Raw genomic sequence first — 17365 nt, forward strand, 5'->3', positions numbered from 1 at the left:
ATATGAATGCATATGCAAACACATATCTTGGAAATTCAGTATATTTAAATTGAAGCAGTATGCAATTGGACATCACAGCAAGCTAATTCCATAAAAATTGCCCAATAAAAGACTGCCACAATTGTCCTAGGGCAGGATCAGCTGAGTTTACAAATAATAAAAACACTCCATTGGGGAGGGGCAGGGGGGAGGACAGTAACCACACCTAATTTAGTTACTAAGTTTCAGGGGCAGAGAGAAGAATGGGATTAACAGGAAAAACATTCCTGAAGTAGTAAAACAACAGAACAAAACCAAAAACAGAACAGTAATAATGGTCACAATAATGTTTGACGGAAATAAAAAAAAAAAAAAAGTTAAACTACATTTATTCCTTGATGCTAAAACTCCTGAAATCTCCCTCTACCCAAGCTAGATGACTCTCTCATTCTACTATTATGACAAAGCAAGAGGGACAAAAGTTGTCAATTATCAATGACACAGAAGTTCAACGTTACTGACTGAAAAAAAATAAAATCACATTTTAGACATAAAGGATAGTTTAAATTGTTTCATGAGTTTCCTATTGCTTATTAAATGATCTGAGCACCTAAGTAAGAAAAGAAGAAAAAAAAAGAAAAAAATCCAAACCTTATAATCTACAGCAGTGCATTCAAAACACATGGAGAAGAAAATTAAAACAGTAATAACAGAAGTGCAGGTATAAGGGTGTAACTAGTTATTTATAATTTTCTTAAGTGCATAATAAAGAATATGTTTTATTACATCATCTCACTTAAACTGAGATGCAATATTCAAGAAGGAAACAACAAACAGATCTATTGCACAGCATGCAAACAAAAAAGTAAAAAAAAAAATTCAATACCTTATCTGGCCACCACTGCAAGTCTTCTCCTAAAGAAACAGGACTTTGAACAGGTGTATTCTTCTTGTCCAGGTTTGGTTCCCCTTCCTTACTTGTAGAGCCTCTTTCATTATCAAATGAGGCTCCATCAAGCCACCTTCGTTCACGCAAACGTAAAACGGACTCACGTTCACGCAACAGCTCAGAGTCTCTCTCTAAGGGAAGAAGGAGAACTGGTATGCAATTGGGTCACACCAGTGGGATAAAAGTAAGCCACTCTCTAGTAAAGACCCTTCAGGATGCAACTATCAGCAGTTCAATCTACTCACACAGATTAAAAATAAAGTCCTGACATGCAACATTCAATATATTAACCCTTTCAAGTATTATGTACTTTAGAATTACTAAACATAAAAATAAGCTAGAAATAAGGAAGTCTTACAGTTTTGTGCATTATTAAAAATATTAAAGCATTTTCACTGGTATCATAAGAGGCCAAATACATTTAACATCGCAATTTAAAGTTTTATAGTACAATATGCAGAGTTTTGTAGTATTGTTTTATCAATGTAGTAACAACAACAACAAAAAGCCCCCTAAGCCTATATCATCTGTTAGATACCTTTATGCAAACCAAAAAAAGAGTATTTATTAGAGAGTTTCATAACAGCTTTCCCCCCCAAAAAATAGTAATTTGAAAAGGTTAAAGAAAGCAAGCATTAAAAAAAGCTCTTGTATACATGTTTGATAATCCAACCCCTTTTGTTTAAAGCAATATTCCATAGGACTGGATTTAATAAATGAAAGTGTATCTGTTTTGAGTAGATCAAATGAAAACTTTTCAAGAGTCAGACAAGTTTTAAAAAGGATCCTTGTAGGAAAGTGTTCCTTACCAAAATGCTTCCCCTCCAATTGGCCTACAAACTGTCTAAAGCCAGTACTCTGCAGTTCGCTCATGCAGATAAATTGTTTAAATCAGGTAATCAAACTAACTTTCCAAGAGTCAACTATGCATGGAAAATAAGGATTATAAAATTCGTGGTAACGTCTTATATAGAATAACCTTAGAAAAGGAAAAAAAGGAGGAATTTAGAAGGAGTTATATCAGATGCTGAACATTTTGTACATGCACATAATGCATTTAACCTATTAAGTACTTCACTTATGCTCACAAAAATAAACTGGAATTACATCTATGAGATGACCACATTATTATATCATAGTTTCAACAAATTACACCAAGTCTTGGGTCTTTTAGACAAATGGGAAAGTTTTTACATAAGCCAAATACAACAGCTTGTCTTACAGATATTTTCATAAAGTACCATACTTATTTTCTAGCAAACACCACACTGACTCCTAGCTAATACTTTTGTAACAGGAACTTAGGTGTTCAGCAATTAGTATACTAAAACACTTTAATGAAAGGCAACAAAACTGTACTAAACAAACAATCACAGCAGAGGTTGGATTAACAGTTTGGAAATACTCTAGGCACTTGCACAACAGCTTCAAAAAGACAGGAAATTGCCATGTGGTCTGTTATAAGTCTTTTAAGTGTAAAAAAAAAATAAAAAAAAAAAATTAAAAAAGCACCTTAACACTACTCAAGGAGTTGTTTGTTTTTTTTTAAATCAGCCGCCAATAGTTTTCCTTATCTAACTATAAACATGCTTCCAAAAAGTAAAATTTAGACTACTTCTCCCTCCTTAGTATCTAAAGTTCCTCATTCCATAAAGGTAACTTCTGTCATGGAACAATTCAGTAAACGTGAAGAACAGCGAACAAAGAGCAACCCAAAAGAAGAGAGTGGGGAAGGGGAATAAAAAGATTAAGAATGCTGCATGTCATCAATTATTACTCCTTTTAGAGCCAAATTAAATATGTGTAATGCAATCTATGTATTAGTAGGTACTTACACTACAGTTTAAAATAAACTTAACATGCAAAAATTTTATAACACCTTGCAGCACCAATGATGAACAATTTAAAACACATGACTATCAAGGTTCTTGCAGAACTTACCTGCTAATATTCAGAATTCATTAATAACTTTGATAATGAGTAACAGTCTATTTGTCTACTCTATATTTGATAACATATCACAGTCTACTTTCACATTAAACAAGAATCTAAACCACCAGTGTGTACTATCACTAGCTTTTTCCACAGCAAACTACTTATTACAAAGAAAAAAGGTGCAAAATTACCTCTGGATGAGCCTAGCCTGGAAAGTGATGAGCGCCGAAAGGATGGATAACCAAAGTAACTAATATCTTCTGAAAACATAGCATCAGCATCAATAATGACACTTGGGTGAGCAGAATGTATGTCAGCATCCAGAAGAGACATAAGATCCTCTATAAGAGGAGACAAGGGTCTTAAGTGAATAATCAGCTACTTAAAACATCAGCCAGAGAGACCATCAACTAAACAAATATCAAAACAAAAAAATCCTATCTATTAATTTAATTTCTGCTCTTCAGATTCACCAGTGCAAACTCATGTGCCTCCTATGCAACCACGTTTACAATCAAGCTTGGCAGACCAGTGAACAAAACCAGTTTCCCTACAAGAACTACTCTGTCACTTATCTAACCACATTTCCCAAACAAGACTTGCCCAAAACACATTTTTCTGTAACCCTGAAAGTCAAACTTTAGCCCATCACTTGAAAGAACAAAGCGCTAGGATAACACAGATACATATACATACATGTGCACACACACTCATGCACATATGCAGAACTGCAAAGATGACCTAGAATTAAGGGACAGAACTCATGGTGAAAGCTGGCCTTCACAAAACCACATCTTTAGTGCCAAGGACTTTGCGTTCCTCCATAGAACGTTTCTTTCAGAGAATGATGTACCTGTTTAATTCACAGGCTAGTAGCTTGCAGCTCTCAGTAAAAAGCTTTAAGTGGTAGCTACATTAAGAACAACAGTTATGTGGAAAAAGCATCTTTCTTTAATACCATGCAGTAAAAACAAACAATCAAAACCAAAAAGATGAACTGAAATACTGCAACTGCCCTAACTTCTATTTTAGAAAACTTGAGTTTCTCTGAAGTACTGATCATCATTAAAGTATAAAACAATTTCCTTCTGTTTACTAAAGTATAATTACTATCCACACACAAAAGAGGCTACTGAAAATTCATGTAATTAATTGAAGTCCAGCAACACGGACTGACAAGACCACTAAACCTGACTATCATCTTGCTGCTATAGAAAGGACAGTCCTACTGCCTGCCTTCATCACTGTGGCAGGTACCTCCTCAGAGTAAGGTGGGATTTCTAAGTCTACAACCAGCACATTAATTTGGCTTAGAGCAATACTTCATAGTGTACAGAGGTAAAGTGGGAAGCAATCTTCAGCCTGACTTAACCAGGTAGTCAAACAGAACCCCAAAGGTGCTGCCTCATCACATGCAGCAAAGCTGACAGGACCCTTCTGCTGCAAAGGAGACAGTTCTGCCTCTTCCCAAAATTTCAAGCAAATCTGACAGAAAAAAAATTAGACTCCACAAATGACGTTTCAGCTAGCCCATGCAGGCACACAAACCTCACCACCATTTAACGGAATGGCAGGATAGCTCCTTCTGGCAGGCAGGACCACCTCATCTGCTTAAACCACTTGTGAAGCCAACACGAGGCAATAGAGTCCCTTCAGGAAACGCTGAAGGAGCACGTATAATTTCAACACATCTAGTTCTCAGCCTCTACCTCATAGTAAGCATAAAACAAAACAGTGGCTAGAAATCAAGGTCTGAAGTTAAATAAAAGCATTTTTAACAGTAGGAACTGATTATCATGGGTCTTTTTCTCAGTGTTGAGGTTGAGGGGGGAACCACAAGAGAAAGGGTATCCAAAAACTGAAAAAGAAACAGACGTCCACACTTATAGCCAGTATTAATTCACTTTACTGTTCCACTCATTGATATTGAAAGCATTAATAGACATTCACATCCTCATCAAAATATCCATCCTTAAATTTCTAAACTCTCATCTCCAGGAAACGTAACACATACCAACTACAACCAGTTGTCCCCAGAAAAAGAGCGCCGTAACTAGTGAGCACTGTGGATTTCAAAGCAAGCAAGACCTGCACGAATGCTTTTCGCATTAAGTAATCCTCTCAAGTGTAGTCTATGGTTCTAAAACTACACCATTTGGGACCCAGTGGTTCACACAGTAGGTTTTAGGAAGTCATCCTTGACAGATTGCTTGGAAATCCTAGTAAAAAAATTCAGATTGGGCAAACAGGCTTGTCTTACTAAAACACTTCCAATTACTCAAAATAGCCTTATCCTACCTGCTACTTTATCTATTTTGCACTGGCCTTCTGCAACAATAAAGCAGGAGCACACCTCACCTTAAGAGAGTCAACTTGCAAGTACCAGACTTTAACAGCTAGAAATACAGCTAAGGCTCTGCTGTACCTCCCAGTATTCACACGCTGTTCCTCTTCTCTCCTCCCACATCCACCGTGACCATCTCTTCCTAGGTAAGCTCCAACCTCTCTACAGTCTAGCAACTCCTTCATATTCTTTGGTCACTATCTAGCCAAAAATTGAAAAAAAAACTTTGATCTCTTTTTAGGAAGAGGATTGGCCAGTACAGCAAAGAACTCTCCAGCCTTGTTTGAAATGGATAATATGTTTCTTTTAAGGTAAGCTAAGACAGAAATACTCTTGACAGAAAATACACACTAACTGGTGACATACACAGCCATTCCACCATGTTAGGTATCTTTAGCTGTGTTTCCAAAAAGGAAAGTACAAATTCAAGCCACTAGACTTAAGAACTAAAACTATGTGGGTTTTTGCTAAACATGCATTAAGATGAGTGAGGAAATGAAGCCTTTTCTTACCCTCTTATTTCACCTTCAAATCAGATTTTAATTTTCTCCCAATATTTCTGCAGGAGATACTCCTTCTTCCATTTTCTATACCAGCAAACAAAGGTGCTAAAACCAGTAGGGATAGGAGCCAAATCCACTCCCCTTCAAACATCACTGGAATTTGTTTTTAGTGCTGTGAAAACACAGATACTGCAAGGCTACATCCAGTTTAAGAGTCCAGGGTTAAACCATTCTCTGACTTTATTTTCCTGCTTTTCAGAAAAATCCCATGGGATGGTATCATTCAACTCCTGTGTCACGTTAGACCAGAATCAGACCACACTCTATATATTTCACCAAATCATAGAATGGTTTGGGTTGGAAGGGACCATCAAAGGTCATCTGGCCCAACCCCCCTGCAAGGAGCAGGGACATCCCCAACTAGATCAGGTTGCTCAGAGCCTCATCCAGCCTGGCCTTGAATGTTTCCAGGGATGGGGCATCCACCACCTCTCTGGGCAACCTGTTCCAGTGTTCTTACAACCTTCAGTGTAAATTTTTTTTTTCCTAATATCCAATCCAAATCTACCTCCCTCTATTTTAAAACCATTACTCCTCGTCCTATCACAACAGGCCCTACTGAACAGTCTCTCTGCATCTTTCCTGTAGGCCCCCTTGAGGTACTGGAAGACTGCTACAAGGTCTCCCTGGAGCCTCCTCTTCTCCAGGCTGAACAGCCCCAACTCTCTCAGCCTGTCCTCAAAGGAGAGGTGCTCCAGCCCTCTGGTCATCTTCGTGGCCCTCCTCTGGACCCTCTCCAACTGGTCCATGTCCTTCTTATGTTGTGGGCTCCAGAACTGGACGCAGTAGTTCTGGAGAATCAGAAGTAATGAGAACTGATCACATTTAGATGTGATGACTCTGATCAACCTGTTTAGGTAAGAAAATATCTATGATTCACTAGTACACATCATTGAAAATTGGAAGGAAAAGGATATCCAGCACAGAGGAAGTAAAAAGAAAATCCAAACCCAAAAACCCCACCAATAAAAAAAATCCAAGTTTCAGTATGCACATAAGCAACAACTCAAGTACTGACAAAATTTTTATTTTCAATAGCTCCATGTGTAGCATTATCACTGGTTTCATCAACTGAAGGCGTTGCCTACATCGATTCGATCTCAAGCTCACATTAAACCTTTTCCCTTAAGGGGTGATCGTAAGTTATCTCCCCTTTTCTCAGATACATAATTTTATGAAATATTCAAGAATTCAATGTCTGCATTATCTCCTCCTCTTTCAAGTTTGGATTAAATTGGCAAAACTATGACAGTGAAGGGACAGAAACATGCATTTTGGTTCCCTAGCAAACCAAACTCAAGCAGAACTCCAGAACTCATTTCTTGATAAGACAGATTTATTCAAAACATTACCCAACTTGAAGTTCATCTTAAAAAAAAAAAAAAAAAACCCAAAACAAAACAAACAACCCACCCAAAAAAAAAAACCAAACAAAAAAAAAAAGCAATTCAAAACCACAAACAAACGCCCACCCTCCCCCAACTACCCAAACCACACCAACAAAAAAACCAGGAAAAACATACACCTAATTGTTTTCCCCAAAGGCAATCCACTGAACTGATCTTATGCTATGCTCTGGTTCCCACCTCCCCTCACTGCAAGCCAACACAGTAAGTACTGCTGCAATACCAGCCCATCTCTCTTCTCTCCTTTACAGAAAAAAAAAAAGTTCATCTCAATTCCAAAATCCAAAGTAGTCTTGATGTTGCCAAACCTATGTTTCAAAGTCCAACTAGGGAGAACCCAATATATTATGCAGAAGTTACTGAGCAAACATGTACACATCTGAACCACATAAAAACCCAAAATATTTTAAATTCTACAGAATCTCTATACAGAAGCTTAATAGAACGCAAAGCCAAGAAGCAGCCTCTAATACAACCTGATATGAGCCGGAAAATTAATCTAGAGCCCTTCAAGTTTTTTCTATGCTAAATTACCTTGTTCTATGTAGTTTTTACCTTGCTTGTTTTCCCTATGTACTTTTAATGTACTAAATTAACCCACATTCCTCTCCTAACTCTCATAAAACAAAAGAAATAGGGCTAGATTAGAGAAGCCAAAAATCAAAGTACATAGGTACATAAATATCTAAGAGACACTTATTGACGGCAATCTGTACAGAAAAGTAAAGTTCTGCTCTTCATTTAAGACATCTTGAAGAATTTAGGAAGAACTGAGACATGTTTTTTGTACATTAAAAAAAAAAAATTCAGATGCATAACCTTTACAACACTAACTGGAATTACCACAACTGATATATTAATGAAATTATGATGTATTAAACAAGCATTTATTAATTTCACAGTCATTGGAAAGATCTTAGCTTTTTTAATTATTATTTTTTATTTTTATTTCTAAAATAAAATGTAAATTAATCTTAGTGTTTTAAAATGCCTCCCTGTCTTGGAAGGCTTAGAGGAATAACCCCTAAATTTAAGGGTCAAAGCACCAGACATGCAAAAGGAAGAAAGTAAAAATTAGCATATGCTTTTAATCAAAATGCAAAAGCCTCGAAAGTATTGAGGCAAAAGCAGTCTTGTCATTTGCTTTTTTTCTGCTTGGAAGGAACCAAATCAAGAAGCTTTAAAGGATAATTTCACATAGTTTTAAAAAATAAAAAAAAAGTTTAAAACTTCTTTATATTTCAGAATCATTTCTAAAAACCTCACTAAGAATTGAATGCATATAGCATTTATCAGTTACCTACAGTTTTCTTTCACGAACTCTAGTGTTACAGTTCTAAAAGAGCGTCCAGATGTGAGATGAGAAGTGAAAGCAAGGGGAGTGCAAAGTTTCTAGAGCAAAAGACTTTTTGAAAGGTTCTATGTAGTTCTGAAGTACAGAACGTTGATATTTTTCCAGAGAGCTATAGCTAAGTTTCTCTGGCCATCAGGTTTTCCTGAAAACTAGCCTGCATGGCTACGCAACACAAGCGAGGACTAGTAATTTGTACTATTTAATGTACCAACGCTAGAGTCATGACAGCACTGACTAGTGTTCAGCTAGACTTTTCCTACTGTTTTGACCACATTCAGATATCAAATTAATTAATTTCTGTGCAAACTTATTTTTGCCCATAAAACTGAAATAACTTAAGACAGAGAGAGAAGGTATAGCATGATCTACAAATGGCAAACTACATCTTTGAAGACCTGAGTTAAGACATATCAAGTTTCATTTCAGTTGTCATTTCCACATCTTTTCCCCACAAGAACTGGGGAAGAGTTATCCCAGTTTCTCTGCAGGGTAAAAGAAAAATGGGAAAGATACTAATACTAGGAGGTTGCAATCCCTTATAGGAAAGATTAGTCTAAACAGGTGAGAACTTTAAAAATTAAGCCAAGGACAAAATTGTTTTCTGGACAGCTAGCGAGAACAGTGAAACTCTGCATACTGCTTTAACCTATTTCAAATACAAAACACTCACAGACTGTAGTGCAGGCACATTCAAATAAAATCTAACAGTCACAGGTTGTCAGATGGTTCCTATTAACTAATCCTTATGATCTTAATGGGGACTAAGAGGATAGTTAATGCTGTAGAAAGCTGGTTAGTATGGGTAAAAGGAACTTCTACTGTAAATGATTATTAACAGTGATTTATCTTCTGAAGGCTGTTTCTGGAGGAATGCATTCAGGTATGCTTACAGTAACAACTCTTGCTCTCAATACTTGGAATGGGTTAGGAGAATTTACCTCCTCCAATGCATCTGTAATGTTATCAAGCTGATCACTAAAAAGCAAGACAAAGATTTTTCACCCCTTTCACCAGAGGATTATTGATTCTACAGCAAAATAAAGAAGCTTGACAGATCCAACTAAAACTAGAAGAGACAAAATGAAGTACAAAGCCTTAGCTGCAGAACAACAAAAAAAAAAAAACAAACCCAAAAAAAACCACCTTTGTCTAATCACATGACTGACAAGATAAAGATGGAGGAAGCCCATGAACCTTCCTGGTGAACCAGATGAGCAGAAAAAAAACATTTATTAGAAAAATATTGAAACGTCATTTTGACACACAGAAAGAAAAGCTAATGTAGTCAAAGTTTAGATGTGTTCTTTTCATGCAGTGCACCTAACATAAACATTAAATTTGGCTGCTATGTTTTCAAGTATGTTTACTCAGTAAGAAAAGATTACCTAAACTATTTAGCCAATGCAAAAGAAGACTCAAAGTCTTTTGTAACAAGAAATGGTATGGGACAGATAATACTTCAAAAATAACCAGACTTCAATTACAGCATTTCACCAGTATAGCCAGAATACTACAGTATTTATGAGGGGAAACTGAGATGAAGAATAAATTCTCAATCTAACTGTAACAACTCTAAGTTGTTTTGTCCTCACTTGAGGCATTCTGATTTTTAAAGAAAGCTGTATAGTTTTTGCTCTAAAAACTGCTGTATCTTAAGAATATGTTAGTAGTAAAAAACATGCAAGTCACTAGAAGGTTTTAGAATTAGCTTTTATGAGCAAGCCACACAGCAGTTTCAGCATCTCATTGAGCAGCAAAATACAGAAGTAAGTAATGCCGATGTTACAAAGCCCGAGACCCTAAAAAAAAAAAAAAAAAAAAAAAAAAAAATCTTTCATGCCACCCACAAACAGGGTCAATGATTATTCTTCAATGTCTAATCTAATCCCTCAAGACATTCCAGTGCATCTTTTACTTTGCGCATCTTTAGACTTTGGTCCAATAAGCAAGAATTGTCTTTGCTGCGTACCTTGCACAGCATGAAGCACGCTGTCAGTGTTTAAGTACAGAAAAATAAGAACATATTGGCATTTTCTTATCACAAGTTGCAGGATACAAACCTCCAGGAAGATATGATTCACTTGCTGTGTCATCCCCATCATCTCCATCTTCATCATCACGACTCAACAAATTATTTACAGCAAGGTTTACATCAAGATTTGTTCGCTGGAGTTCCCGGATAATAATACTTCTGGATTTGCCTTGTAAAACAACTTGTGCCTGTAGGAGCAGAGTGTAATTGGTTACTGGTCATTCTCAGCTCACCAACCATTCATAACAAAAGAATGCTTAATTCTAGTTTTTATTAGACTACTTTTAGAAGTCAGTCACAGTATAAACAGACAAAAGCTCACATAGATTTTTCACAGCATCTTGTACTAGATAGTCAACCTTCTCTCAGTTCAAGGTAGGTCACTAAATTCCAACTTTGGTGCTGAATTCCCTAATAGAATTTTAGAATCTACTTCTTATAATGCTTAATGCTGTAGTCAAAAGATAAGAAAAATCTGTTTCTGAGAATATTCTGTATGTTTCTGTAAAAGTGTTTAAACTCCCTATGTCAGTCAACAGAGTTTTGCAATCAACTGTTGTTCCAAAACTACATTTCAATCCCTGTCTTTTTGACACTGGTTTCTCTTTCCACTGCCTTTCAATACGTAACCACCTTACTTCCTCTGTTTCTCTCAGAGTACTGTTTCTAAAGGCTTATCTTCAGCAGTTTCTGCAACATTTAGATTTTTATTAGCAAACTGAAAATGCAGAAAAAAAAACCCCAACCTTTCAAATGTTAAACAGATGCAATGAATTTACAAAACCCAGAAGCATTCTGGTCTATGCCACTAACTCTAGGACTCAGAGTACTTTGTTCTTCGGGACAGACTACCCTCTACCAAATGCCAAAGAAGATAACAGAGTTCTGGAAAATCACAAACTGTATGAAGAAGGTAAGAAACCAGTACTGAATGTTTTCATGAGACAGTAAAAATGAGGCACCAAATAAAATGATCTGTTGAGAAGCAAAACAGAAAGGAACATTTTAAAGCACACAGAGGTAAACTTTTTGTCCTACCATTCCATGCCAGAAGTTTACAGATTTTCAAGACATGGTAGAATCTATGTTATATAGACCAGCTGTGAAGATCTTTCCCATTGGTCTGCTTTAGAGTTATTTCAAAAATGTTTTAGACATCTTCTGTTTAAAGGTAGACAAAGTACGCTATTTTTTTAAAAAAGCAAAAGATCACAGCAAGGGAAGTAAAGTTATGACTTAGCCAACAAACCATACACTACATTACAGAATGGAACTGCCTGGACCAAGGGATATTAGTCTGTTTTTCTATTTCACGTAAAGTATCAAGGATGTCAGTAAACACTCTCAAAAAACCTGGAGGTGAACAATGAAGTCAAAAAAACCCCACCACTCCACAGCTGAGAGAGATCGCTGGAGGTCATCTAACCAAATCACCTCCTGAAACTAGACCTAACTTCAGAGTAACAGCATCTTCTCTCTGTGAAGGCAGAAGTTCCCAGTTTTTACTGGGTTTTGAATTCAAAAAGAAAGGAACTGGAAGCCAGTCTCACACTGGTGAGTCTGTAGATACCTTGCCCACTAGCTCATATCTTGTGCCAGTCATGCTATAGGCCATTCAAAGCATGCAAGCAGATTATCTTTGGCCTAGCAACTAACATCTGTATTTCAAACTTAGACCAGCAACTTGTTTTGAACTAAGAATTAAAATGCATTAAGTAGTTACATATTTTGAATGTATTATTTTCTTCAAACATGGCAAAAAACATTGTTTTAATAAACTCCACCTAAACACACAATGCAAAGTCTGTCAGCTTATTCAGGCTTTCATGCACTAAAAGGCAATGTAAAGAAATTTATACCTGACACTCATCAGTTACATTTATAAAAAATTAAGCAGAGGTGTCCATGAAGAAGTATTTGAAGATATTAAATATGTTTAATGTCTTTAATTTAAATCTAAAATTGATCACTCTTTTTATCAAACAAGATAAAAAGTCAACCTGCCCCCCTACCTTACACTCCTTCAACAAACTTATTAGCTACATGCTTGATACAATTATCAAATATTTTATTTTCTCACCACATCTTCCATCTGCAAATGAACAATGCATGACATTCTTCATCTAAATTAAACACATACCTTGTCTTAGTGGAAGTTTGGCAAACAAAAACTCTAAAATTAAAAAAAAGTCCATGACTCACACCACACATTTAAGAATAAAAGCAATTCAGATTGACTTTATCTTTTCAATTATATGCCATTACTCCTTGTAGAAAATGCACTACTATTACAACACATTCCTGTTCACAAGCTATGAGAAGCTCCCCAGGTTTTCAGCAACAAGCAGCTTCTAGCTCACATACCTGTGAAATGAGTTCCTCTGGAATGACTGATGCTGGAATCACTGGTTGTGGTTGACTCCCCAACAGTCCAGATCCTCTATCACGTCCTGTGCGTATAACTCTGGTCTGCCTTCGAGAATCTCGAGCTCCAGCAGATGATCTACCAGAAGATCCTCCTCCACTTCCACCAACCCCTGAACTCCAGCGACTTCTAGAAGATTCAGATTATATTTTCTTAATATAGCAGCATACTGTTGGGACTACTTCAAGAAGTAAGTCTTTAGTTTTATTATTAACAACTTGTAGACAGTCTCTGAAAAATACTGCAGTTTGACTTCATAGACAAACACTATGAAAGTATCTCTCAAAACCAGTAAGAACAAGAGCACCAGGCCGTTGACAAAGGTCTGAATTACACAGAAGCAATATAAAACAGAACTCCAACTGGAAGTTGCACACTTTCCTACTCATATAGTTGTGTGGACATATACATGTATAAATACACACACGCACCAATTCCAAGAGTTTCTAAAAGTAACAGTATCAGCAGCGTAACATCTAACACTCAGCTGTTAAGCTCCTACTATAAAAGCATATATGCAGCAGCTTCATGGTCAGTGGACTCTGACAGAAGGTCACCATACTCAGATGGGTCTTCTAAAATTTCTGAGACTGGATTTACATTAAGGAATTGCTTAAGAGTACACTGGAAAAATAAAGTGATCTTTACTGCAAAAGAAACCTTACACTAGATAGTTCTCTGATCCTCATGGATGGTTTTCAAGAAATACTCTACTCTAGACCTATTCCTATTGGAGAAGTCAACATCAACCGCATACATTGTAAAAACATGCCTAAACTGACTAAACAGGTTTTTTTTTTTTCTTTTCTGTAAGTCTATACCAAAACAGCGGAGGAAAAAGGCAGTGATTTGTAGAAACAGACAACTCATCATACTTACAACTTCCCACTAATCTTAACACCAGAGAACTGTCCACTGAATCTGTTCTGGAGGTAAGACTAGATACTCTGTTGTGATGAAAGGCTAAAAAACTCCAGTTTGTTCTTCAAGGTTAACTAAACTGTGCTGTACAAACCTACTTTAAAGGATATTGGGCATGGTATTATTGCTATTTAATAATCACTATCAGCAGAACTTTCCTGCTCTTAACCACCCTAATCCTCAAACTCCTTTCAAGAAAAAGAAAAAACATTTAAAATAAGGAAAAGAGATATGTTCTGTGAAACAGTATCTAATAAATTAATGCTAAAAGTATACCACATGTAGCTATAAAAGCTAATTAAGAATATTTGTCTTACATTTTATGGCTTAAGTTGATTACTAACATCCTTTTTTTTTGTTGTTAGTTTTTTTTTTCCTCCTTACAAGACCATGCAATCACAGAATAACTCAAATATCTGCCTAAGATGAGGCCCTGTCACAGACACATTTACATTTTCAAGATTCTAGCCAGCCACCGCACAGACAATGACAAGATACAAAGTAATTCAACAACAACTTTAGGAAAAGCCTTATCTCATGAGTTACAAAAAGAGCTTTTAAAAAAAGATACTACTGAAAATGTAAGAAAAAAAATAAAGACAAAACAAAATCAAACCCAAACCAAAGAAGAACGTGAAATTTTAAATAAAATAAGTCAGTTAATCTGTTTCTAAAGGTAGGAAAGGGGCTGCAGGGAAGTCAAATTCTTCCTACACAACAATTCTCAATTCAACTCTCAGCAGGAAAGATGTGGGTTTAAAGAAAAGGTTACATACTAGATTTTAATACTTATTACAGATGCATTTTCTACTTTTAAGTTATAAACAATCAATGACAGTCTTAAGACATCTAACAGTTAAAAGCATTTATAGTCAATAATAATTCAAATATCCTAAGTGTGTTGTACCTTGGTCCTGTTATAGAGGGGATGAAGGGAGGAAAGGAAAAAAAAAAAAAAAAAAGAAAAAAAAATCACAAGGACACAGCTATTCCTATAAAAGCTGTCTAAACCTAGAATAAATATTTTAATATAGAAAGGAAATCTTTCTGCTCATCTACTAGTTTTCCACATCTCTCCACTGCCCTGTAGCATGCTCACAATTTTCCAAATCCAGTGATCTAATGTAAGGGCTCCACAGTCTGAATGTTTTTAGACTCAGTTTATTATGTTAAGTATTCCCTCCACTTAATAGACCAGTTATAGTGTCTACTGTTACTGTAATAGTTTGGTGACTTTCAACTACCCATGTTCTGAAACATGCAAGGGAAGAAATTAGGAACTCTTCAGGGTTGGTCTCCTAAGCACATAGCTTCAAACAATTTTAACTGGTTATGCTCAGGTAAAAATAACAAGCTAAAAAAATAGACTTACACTTTCCACAGTATTTAAACATGACAATACCATTTTGCCTTTGAAGCTTAACACACGGATTTTAGGTTCAAATGCACAAAGGTTTCACAAAAACTGTGGAGAGGTAAGGGGGTGTGTTACCTTTCATGCAACTAAGCCCCAGATGATATTAGCTTATTTGGTAACAAACAACAAATTCACTTTTGTGGAAAAGCTGTAGTTCCTCCCTCTTAACAAATAATTCACACGCAGAAATCACAGCTTGTAAACACAATTCTCCTTACTACGGTTAGTAACCTTAGGAAGCAGCACTGTTCAACATGTCTTACAAAAGCATATAACGAAGAGTTCATTGTGATTATGTAATGAAGATTAATTTACATTGCTATATAAAGGGACACCATCAATTTTAAAGCCAATGACAAAAAAAAATTGAATCTGTACAGTACATTTAGTATATAGCGCAATTTTAAAGGCTCTGAGCATATCAAAATGTTCCCTTCCTATTACTTTGTATAAGAACCCAACCAACAAAACATCGCTCATTACTTGGGACAGGGGAGAGGAAGGCACAATCTGAGCACACAAAGGTCTGCAAACAGATAATGAAGATTCTTCCTGTATAAATGCACTCACTTTATGCTGCTGGCCTACCAGGGTTTAAATTGATAGTGTCCCTCTAAAAAACTACTTTTCAAAATCAAGGAACTAAAAAACAGTTCAAAAAAAGACAACACAGCCAAAACTAAGTTATTCTTCACACATATAGGAAGAACGCTCCATATCCTAGGTACTGAAGGGTCACTTGCATATCTGTTATTTTAACCAAGTCAATAATTTTTTTTTTATTATACTCTACCTACACAACTTCCGTAATTACATGTTCCCTTATACATACTGCATACAATTTATATATGTGTATACACATATACTCAAATATGGAACAAACAGATTGCAGCCTCAATCCTAGCAAAACTTACCCAAGGGTGTTGCCTGCCAGTCTGCCCAGAGTTTCAGAACCAGACAGAAACCATGGGGAGTCACTAGTCCTGCCTGGCCTGGATGTCCTTCCTGCCCCTGAGCCACTGCTCAACTTTGAACTGAAAGTAAAAGATGGTACATCAGTCACAAAACAATCCCAAATGGGTTAAGAACAAAACCTGGAATCCCAGGTCTAAATTCTCAGGGACTTAGTCTGGTAACATACCAGCTTAAGCAACACCCTTGGGGAATATTCCAAACTAATCTAACTTTATATGAAGAGGTATACTGCAAAAAGAAAGCGGAAAGCATGCCTAACAGATCTATGTACATTGGCAATCCATAATAGCACAGTTGCAAGTACATATTAAGCTAATTAGTGATTCAAGTTAGCCACTGTGCTAAGTTTTCAGTTAGCGTATATGTACAAATTGTAATAACCAGATGTTCTATCCAAAAACCTGAGCCTGCATATGCTACTTTAATATTAAGAAGCAGTTTATATTCATATACAGACCATTAAATAGTCCTATTAAGAGGGAACTTACCTGGACTGAAGATAACAGGTCTAGAAAGTGAGCCTCTCCAGATGGGACCACTTTCAGAGTAGATTCTACACGAAGCTTAACAATTTAACACCGTTTCTTCCATAAGGATTACTTTTGGAGGAGCTTGTTTCTTGAAGTTAAAGAGATCCTGTCTCACTTCTTTTAGAATCACATCTACTATTTTTTCCTATACCAGTTTGTCAAGCTAGGCTGTTTGGCTGCTTCATCATAACCATTATGTACCTACTTAACGTAACCATTCCAAAGGCAATCTATTTTAAGAACAAACAAACAAAAACAAAACCAAAAAAGCAGCCAAGCTGCTTATCCAGTGCAAAATAACGATTTAATATGAAGAAAAGTGTTTCTTACCCATCATTATTATCAGGTTTACCCAATTCCAATCGGTCTGGTTGAACTGAAAAACCAATCCTGCAGACTCTACCATCCTGTATTTAAAACAAGAAAACCAAGTGTCCAAAATCGAAACGTAACACAAGTTACAGAAAAATCACAAACAAAAACAAGTCTTCAGTTACTGAAAAATGTTGATCAATTTGATGTTAGAGGAATTAAT

General features: G+C 36.2%; 1 protein-coding gene across 15 annotated transcripts in view; it reads right to left on the reverse strand.

Annotated features, from left to right (window-relative positions):
• The window catches only part of UBR5 (ubiquitin protein ligase E3 component n-recognin 5), a 91612-nt gene that overhangs the window by 53516 nt on the left and 20731 nt on the right, over positions 1-17365 (reverse strand). For 10 of the 15 annotated variants that reach the window (XM_086741106.1, XM_086741104.1, XM_086741113.1 and 7 more), the window contains exons 4-9: positions 17161-17237; positions 16240-16359; positions 12927-13116; positions 10591-10750; positions 3055-3204; positions 866-1077 (exon numbers count right to left, since the gene is read on the reverse strand). In XM_086741106.1, the coding sequence (XP_086597232.1) occupies positions 866-1077; positions 3055-3204; positions 10591-10750; positions 12927-13116; positions 16240-16359; positions 17161-17237 (909 nt within the window). The remainder of the gene's footprint in view (positions 1-865; positions 1078-3054; positions 3205-10590; positions 10751-12926; positions 13117-16239; positions 16360-17160; positions 17238-17365) is intronic. The other 5 variants (XM_086741114.1, XM_086741108.1, XM_086741105.1 and 2 more) reach the window with 4 other exon arrangements.

The sequence above is a fragment of the Chlamydotis macqueenii genome, chromosome 2 (genome assembly GCF_036417535.1).
Source record: "Chlamydotis macqueenii isolate bChlMac1 chromosome 2, bChlMac1.mat, whole genome shotgun sequence".
Lineage (NCBI taxonomy): Eukaryota > Metazoa > Chordata > Aves > Otidiformes > Otididae > Chlamydotis > Chlamydotis macqueenii.